General features: G+C 37.1%; 1 protein-coding gene across 1 annotated transcript in view; it reads left to right on the top strand.

Annotated features, from left to right (window-relative positions):
- The window catches only part of CENPH (centromere protein H), a 25,923-nt gene that overhangs the window by 3,929 nt on the left and 14,009 nt on the right, over positions 1–7,985 (top strand). Inside the window, exons 3-5 of the mRNA XM_006870993.1 lie at positions 280–328; positions 706–780; positions 2,470–2,526. Coding sequence (XP_006871055.1) covers positions 280–328; positions 706–780; positions 2,470–2,526 — 181 coding nt within the window. The remainder of the gene's footprint in view (positions 1–279; positions 329–705; positions 781–2,469; positions 2,527–7,985) is intronic.

The following is a 7,985-nucleotide window of genomic DNA, read 5'->3' as shown; positions in this document are numbered from 1 at the left end:
TGAAATGTGGCTAGTCCTAATTGTCACATGCTATAAGTGAGAAATAGAGAAGGAAATAATATATTTTCTTAATAAATTTTATTTGATTACATGTTAAAATGATTTTGGATATGCTGTGTTAAATAAATTAAAATTAATTTTACTTGTTTCTCTTTTATAACATGGAAACTAGAAATTTTAAATTGCATATATGGTTTGCCTTTTTGACGTACCTTCTATTTCTTTTAGACAGCACTTTCTAAAATGTTGGTACCTTCAAAAAAAACTCTTTATTTGTAGATGAAGAAGAAACAACGGAAGAAATGATGCAAGAAGAACAAATCGAAGCGTATGTCACATTTTTCAATTTTCTTTGTGGTTCTTATTAAGATTTAATCATTATCCATCTTGTCCAACATTGTCTTTTTCCTTTCCTATATTTTTCCCAGTAATCCATCATACATGTATTGACAGGTTATTTACTTGGAATGTAGCTGTACATACATATGAGTGATTATATCAGTACTAACTGGGAACCGCTTACAAGGCAATTAACAAAGTATCTTAGGGGACATCAGATTACCAAATCTGTAAAGGTACATCTGTATACTGAGCTTGAAAATACTTGTATTTAGAGGAATTTTACTGTTTTCAAAGGTTTACTTTAAAAATGTAATGACTTTCTCTGATGTTACTGAAATTCTACTATTCATGCTCCTTTGTTAGTAAAATTGAAGGCCTGGAAAATGAAATTGAAGAGGCGAAGGTTGCCTTTGAAATGAAAAGTCTTGCACTGGGCAGGTAATTATTACATGTTAAGTATAAGCATTGTGAAAACCACAAACACAAAAAAAAAAAAACAAATCAAATGGTGATCCCCTGTGTTTATGGTAAAATTGCTTTATAGTTGGCCTGCTAACCTCAGGGTCAGCAGTTTGAAACTACTAGCGGTTCCACAGGAGAATGATGAGGCTTTCTGCTCCTATAAAGATTTACAGCCTCAGAAACCCTGTACAGAGTTACTATGAATTGGAACCGACTCCACAGCATACAACAACAACAGAAAGTTTTCCAGTGACTGATCTTTTGGAAATAAATTGTCAGGTACATTCTGAGGTACCTCTTGGTGGAATCGAACCACCTAACCTTTTGGTTACTAGCTGTTGTGAACTGAATTCAAAATGAAAGTGTGGGGAGATGTTAATTAGGTAATTGTCACACAAATTCTGACCCTTGACAGAAAAGCTACATCATTTATTGATACCTTCATTTGAAGAAACTGCAATAAGGTTAGTAAGGAAACTTAAAAAACATGAAAGTGTGATGTTACTTCACATTTGGTGGTTCAAAGAATTATGTAGATTCTTTTATTCTAGTACCTGTTAATCTGGTAAGAGAATTGTCAATAACTTGGATTTTTAACTTGGTTTTTTGTTTGTATCTCTGGTAGCATAGTTATGAGTCAGGCTGATAAACACAAGGTCACCATTTTGAAACTACCAGCTGTTCTTCTGGAGAAAGATGAGGCTTTCTGCTCCTGTAAAGATTTATAGCCTTGGAAACCCTATACAGGGTCAGTATGAGTCAGAACTGACTCCATGGCATGCTACCACCACCAACCACTATGTCCTAAGATTTGTGCTTTGGTATATTGTTAATAAGATAAATATATAGTAGTGGTTGTGTACCACACAGTTCAGTTCCAACTCATAGCAACCCTGTATAGGGTTTCTGAGGCTGTAAATCTTTATGGTAGGTAAAAGCGTCATCTGTTTCCCAAGGAGCAACTGGTGGATTCAAACTGTTGACCTTGCAGTTATCCGTCCAGTACTTAATCAGCTATGCTACCAGGGTTCCTTATGGTCTTTTATAGATTTGTGGCAGCAATAAACTTCTTTCCCTCATCTCATAGTACTGCCTCACGAAATTGATCATATTTTTAATTAAAGTGATCTCACAGCTTATAGGCACTCTCCTTTTAATAATTGACACTCTGTGTGGTCAAAAATAAGTTCTACTATTGCTGAGTTAATTTCCTTTTTGTTATTATTTATTCATTAACTATTTGAATTTTAAAACAATTTATGGGGCTTGTTTGTATGTATACATGTTTTTAAGTTATTAGTTAAGTATGGCTTTGAATTCCTTCTTTCCATTTGCAGGCTGTTGATAAGCTCCAGAGTGTATAATGCTCCCTCCTGCCCCAAAGCAGATGAGTTGGAGAGCAATGCTCAGGCTGGCCTTAAGGCTCCATGCAGCCCCTCAACTGGGCAGTGTACAATGTCTGCCCATTTCAATGTTGTTTCATATTTCTAGGATTTTGATAGTGCTGCAGATTCATCAAAGTATTTTTCATGTAATACTATTAAGAAATCTACTTGTATTTCATTATGTTGAAAGGGTACTAAATCATTCGCTTGTATTTTTAAATTTTTTAATTTTCACAAACATGATCCATATTTTATAATGCAATCTGTTTCCCTCTAAAAGGATACAACTCTCAGCTGCACTTGAAAATAACCTGGAGGATGTTAATACCAAGACTACGTAAGTCATTTTTGCTTAGTCTTTCCTGCATTTAGTAAGGATAGGAATAAGAAGGGAGGCTTGCATAATGGCTGTACTTTTTGTTAATTATTTTTAATTAACTGTCACTGTCAACCACCTTTATGTGAGGGAATTAAAAAAAAAAATTCTTATTGTGAGTTGAGTGAAGATTTACAAGATATACATTATAAAAAATTATACACTTTGTTTCATCTCAATGACTGCAATCCCTTCTTATGTAGTAACAGTTATCCCAGTTCCTCCCTGTGGTTCTTATTTCTATTCTACCCTCCTTCCCAGCCCTTTTCAACTTTGTCCTTAGGTAAATATTGCCCTTTAGATTTTTTTTTTTTTTCTTTTAAGTTTTTATTGTGACTAATGTAATTGTTTACATGGGAAACATTAGCTTTACATTTATCCTATCTTATTTCGTTTCATTGCAATGATTACAATTCCCTGCATGCATCATCAGCAAACCAAAGGGTAAACCCTGCAAGCCTGCCCCCGGCCATCAGCACACAGGCCCTCTCCCTTCCAGAGTCCAGAGTCCCCAGCTGCTCCATCTCTCCACGTCATCTCTCTGCCTCCATCTCTGGCATCACTGCTTCTTTGGATAGGGTCCCGCACTTCACTCTTCTCTCTTGATGGTTCCAGGGTCCTCCTCTTCTGGACTGCAAAATCAGCCACTCCCCTAGAGGAAGATAAAAAACAATTTTTTATAAAGGGAACAAGGGGAAATTGCTACAATTTGATGAACCTGACCTATACTCATGGAGGTAGTAACTCTAAATACCAACAGAGAGGGAAGGAGTTTTCACATCAATTATCAATGCTATCCCCTCTGTACACAGGGTAAATAGGGATGGGCAACTTAGACATTGGCTACCTAAAATGAAGGGGTGATAAAGGCATGAAGTGACTGGCTTATAAGGTTTCAAGAGGGAGTTTAGTTTCAGAGTGTGTTGTGGGGGAAGAAAGCATTCCCACTGAATAGTATTCATATTGTCTAGATGGGTCTAGTGAAAAGAGATGGGGATAAGATTCTTATGATTCAATAGTGAGTAATTGTTATCATGACTGATTGCGACTGTCACGATTGTAAAGGTAGAAGTTTTGTAATAAAAATTGGGGAGCAGTTAATCTTACATCCAGAAACAAAGGACCCTAGGACCATCAAAGGAGACGAGCACAGGCAGAATGTGGGTCCTTATCCAGAGAAGCAGCGATGCCAGAGATGGAGGCAGAGATGGGGACATGGAGAGGGGGAGCGGCTGAGGACTCTAGATTCATGGAAAGAGAGGAACTGAAAGCTGGCGGCCAGAAGGCAGACTTGAAGAATGTTCCCTTTGGAGATATAAATTATGATATATGCCTGAGTGTTTTTAAAAAAAAGCAAAAGTGAATAGTAAGAAACACGTGGAGGGGATTGTAATCATTGTGATGAAACAAGTTGTATGATTGTATGATTTGTTGAATGTAAAACTGATGATCTGCCCTGTAAACTTTCGCTCAATCCACAATAAAAACTTAAAGAAAAATAAAAAAGAGACTAACAACTACATGAAAAGATGCTTACGATCATTATCCACCAGAAAATGTATACCAAAACTACAGTGAGGTATACCTACTATCTTACCACTGCAAAAATGACTCTGATCCAGACAGCAAATGCAGGTGAGGAAGAGAATTTGAAATTCATATCCACTATAGATGCAATTGTTAAAGGTACAACCATTATGGAAGGCAATATGCCACATCCTCAAAAAGTTTGAAATAGAAATACCTTGTGATCTAGCAGTTTCATTCCTAATTATATATCCTAGAGATCTAGCAGCAGTGACACAAATAGACGAATGAACACCTGTATTCATTGCAGCATTATTCGTAATAGTGTAGAGAAGGAAACACCCTAAATATTCATAACAGATGAATGTATACACAAAATCTGGTGCGTACAGTGGAATACTACTCTGCCAGTAGAAATGAAGTCTTAATAAACCCACTGCCATCAAGTTGGTTCTGACTCAGTGAGCTTGTAGGACAGACTAGAACTGCTGATCCATAGGGTTTCCAAAGCTGTAATCTTTACGGAAGCAAATTGCCACATCTTCCTCCTATGGAGTAGCTGTTGAGTTTAAAATTTTGATCCTGTTAACAGCCAAGCACTTAACCACTGCACTACCAAGGCTGCTGTGAAGTCTTGATAAAGCTCGAAGACATGCTGAGTAAAATAAGTCAATCACCAAAGGACAAATATATGATCTCACTGTTATAAAAAGACCAGAAATGGTAAATGTATACAGCTCAAAGTTTATGAGTAATTAGGAGCAGGAGGAAGGGGAAAAGGGTTAACAGTGATGAAGAATTTCATTAAGGGTAAGGCTGCACAGCTGATGAGTGTAATTCAGTTACGTGGTGATTGTTGGTGGTGAGGTGCTGTGGAGTCCGTTCCAACTCATAGCGACCCCGCAAAGGGTTTCTGAGGCTGTCAGTCTTTCCAGAAGCAGAAAGCCTCCTCTTCCTCCCATGGAACAGCTGGTAGTTTTGAACTGCTGACCTTAAAGTTACCAGCTCAGCCTATAACCACTACGCTACCAGAGCTCCTTAGTCAAGTGGTAAACCTATAAAAAGTTGAATAGGCAATAGAAAATTAATTTGCCTTTAATTCCATATGCCCAAAAGTGAAAAGGCCTAAAATATATTAATGTTAAAAATTCATACATACAATGGAATACTATGCAGATATAAAAAATAACATGTTTTTAGAATCTAACATGGATGAATCTGGAGGACATTATACTATGTGAAATATACCAGTCACAAAAAGACATATTGTATGATGTCACTTTCCTAAGAAGAGGAAAATAGGTTTACATACAGAACTCAAGGTTCAGTGGTGGTTACCAGGATGGGTGGGAAGGAAGGAGGGGAAATGGCTCACTAGATAGTTTTTGTTGTTGTGAAGTGCCGATGAGTCCATTCCAACTCTTAGTGGCCCTCTATGGTTGTCAAGGAGCAGCTGGTGGTTTGAACCACTGACCTCGTGGTTAGCAGTCTAGTGCTTATCCTACAGTCGCCATACCAGGACTCTTAGATAGTAGACATTTGTTAATTTTGGTGGTGGCAGAGGCTGTACTGAGTGTGGGTTAAGTGTATGCCACTTGTCCAAAGTCAATGATGACACTAGACTATACACAAGTATAAGAGGTGTTTTGGTGAACGCTATGACAGACAGTTTTGCATTAACAGTAGTATGTGTCTAGTGGTGATAATTGTTAGATGCTGTTACATCTGTTGCAGCTTATAGTGACCCTATGTACAACAGAACCAAACACTCCTGGTCTTGCAGCAACCTCACAGTTGTTCTACATTTGAGTGCATTATTGTAGGGACTGTATCAGTCCTCCTGAACCAAGCATTCTGCCCTATTCCAAAGACTGGTCCCTCTTGATGACATGTCCAAACTACTGGAGGTAAAATCTCACCGTCTTTGCTTCTGAGGGGTATTCTGACGATACTTCTTCCAAGATAGATTTATTCATTCTTCTGGCAGTCCTTGGTATATTTAATATTTACCACCATAATTCTAAGGTATCAATTATTCTTTCACATTCCTTATTATTTGTCCGGCTGTTGCATGCATTTGAGGCAATTGAAAATATCATAGCTTTGGTCATATACACTTTAGTCCTCAAGGTGATATATTTGCTTGGTAACATTTTAAAGAAATGTTGTGCAGAAGATTTGCCCAATGAAATATGTTGTTTGATTTCCTTACTACTGCTTCTATGGGTGTGGATCGCAGATCTAAGTAAAATGAAATCCTTGGCAACTTAGAATTTTTCTCCGTTTATCATGATGTTGCTTATTGGTCCAGATGTAAGTAGTTTGTTTTCTTTATGTTGAGGTGTAATCTATATTGGAGTTCTGGTATGGCGCTATAGGATTCAGCACTGTACTGCCAAGTTGGTTTGAACTGAAGGTTGATGGTTCAAATTCACCAGTCGCTCCTATAGAGGGTTGTCTTGAGTCAGAACTGACTCAACGGTACTTAACAACAACAACAGCAATCCATATTGAAGATTTTAGTCTTTGAGATTCACCAATAAGTTCTTCAAATCCTCTTTATTTTAACCAAGAAGGGTTGTGTCATCTGCATATCACAGGTTGTTAATGAGTCTTCCTTTAGCTTCTTGAATTATTTGCTCAGTTTACAGTTTGAATTAAGTATAGAGAAATGATACAACCCTGACACACACCTTTCCTGATTTTTAGCCACACAGTATACCCTTCCTCTATTCGAACAATGTGTAGGTTCCTCATGAACACAATGAATTATTCTGGGATTTCCATTCTTTGCAATGTTATCCATAACTTGTTATAGTCCACACAGTTGAATGTTTGCTTAGCCAATGAAACACAAGGGAACATCTCCCTGGTATTCTTTGTTTTCAGCCAAGATGTATCTGATATGAATAATGATATCCCTTGTACCATGTCCTAGTCAGAATCTGACTTGAATTTCTGGCATTTCCCCATTAATGTACTGCTGCAACCATTTTCAAATTATCTTTAGCAAAATTTTACTTTTGTGTGTTATTAAAAATATTGTTCAATAACTTCTGCATTCTGTTGGATCACTTTTCTATACAAATATGGATTTCTTTCATTCTGTTGGCAAGACTTCCAAATTTCTTGGCACAGATGATTGAGTGCTCCACTGCTATATTACATTTATTGAAATATTTCAACTGGTATCTCGTCAGTTTCTGGAGTCTTAACTTTTTGCCAATGTTTTTAGTGTACTTTGGACTTATTCCTTCGGTACCATTTATTCTTTTTTTTTTTTTTTAAGGTTTTTATTATTGATTGAGTGAAAGTTTATAGGGCAGATCATCAGTTTTACATTCAACAAATCATACACCTTGTTTCATTACAATGATTATAATCGCCTCCATGTACCACCAGTTAACAATATTTCTCTTTATCCACTTTAGCTTTTAAAAACAAAACAAAACACTCAGGCATATATAATAATTTACATCTCCAAAGAACACATTCTGCAAATCTGCCTCCTGGCCACCAGCTCTTAGTCCCTCTCTTCCCAAGAATCTAGAGTCCTCAGCCACTCCCCCTCTCCATGACCCCATCTCTGCCTCAGTCTCTAGCGTAGCTGTGTTTCTGAATAAAGTACTGCATTCTGCTTTTGCGCTTCTCCCTTGATGGTCCTAGGGTCCTCTGTTTCTGGACTGTACGATTAACCACTCCCCTGTTTTTGTTACAAAACTTCTACCTTTACAACTGTGACAGTTGCAATTAGTCATGATAACAATTATTCACTATAGAATCATATGAATCTTATCCCCATCTGTTTTCTTTTTTAATTTATATGTTTTTATTTTGGATTGATTGAAAGTTTACAGGGCACATCATCAGCTTCACATTCAACCATTCATATA

The sequence above is a fragment of the Chrysochloris asiatica genome, unplaced genomic scaffold (assembly GCF_000296735.1).
Source record: "Chrysochloris asiatica unplaced genomic scaffold, ChrAsi1.0 scaffold00157, whole genome shotgun sequence".
In the NCBI taxonomy this organism is placed as follows: domain Eukaryota; kingdom Metazoa; phylum Chordata; class Mammalia; order Afrosoricida; family Chrysochloridae; genus Chrysochloris; species Chrysochloris asiatica.
This window is presented reverse-complemented; position numbering and strand designations above follow the sequence as displayed.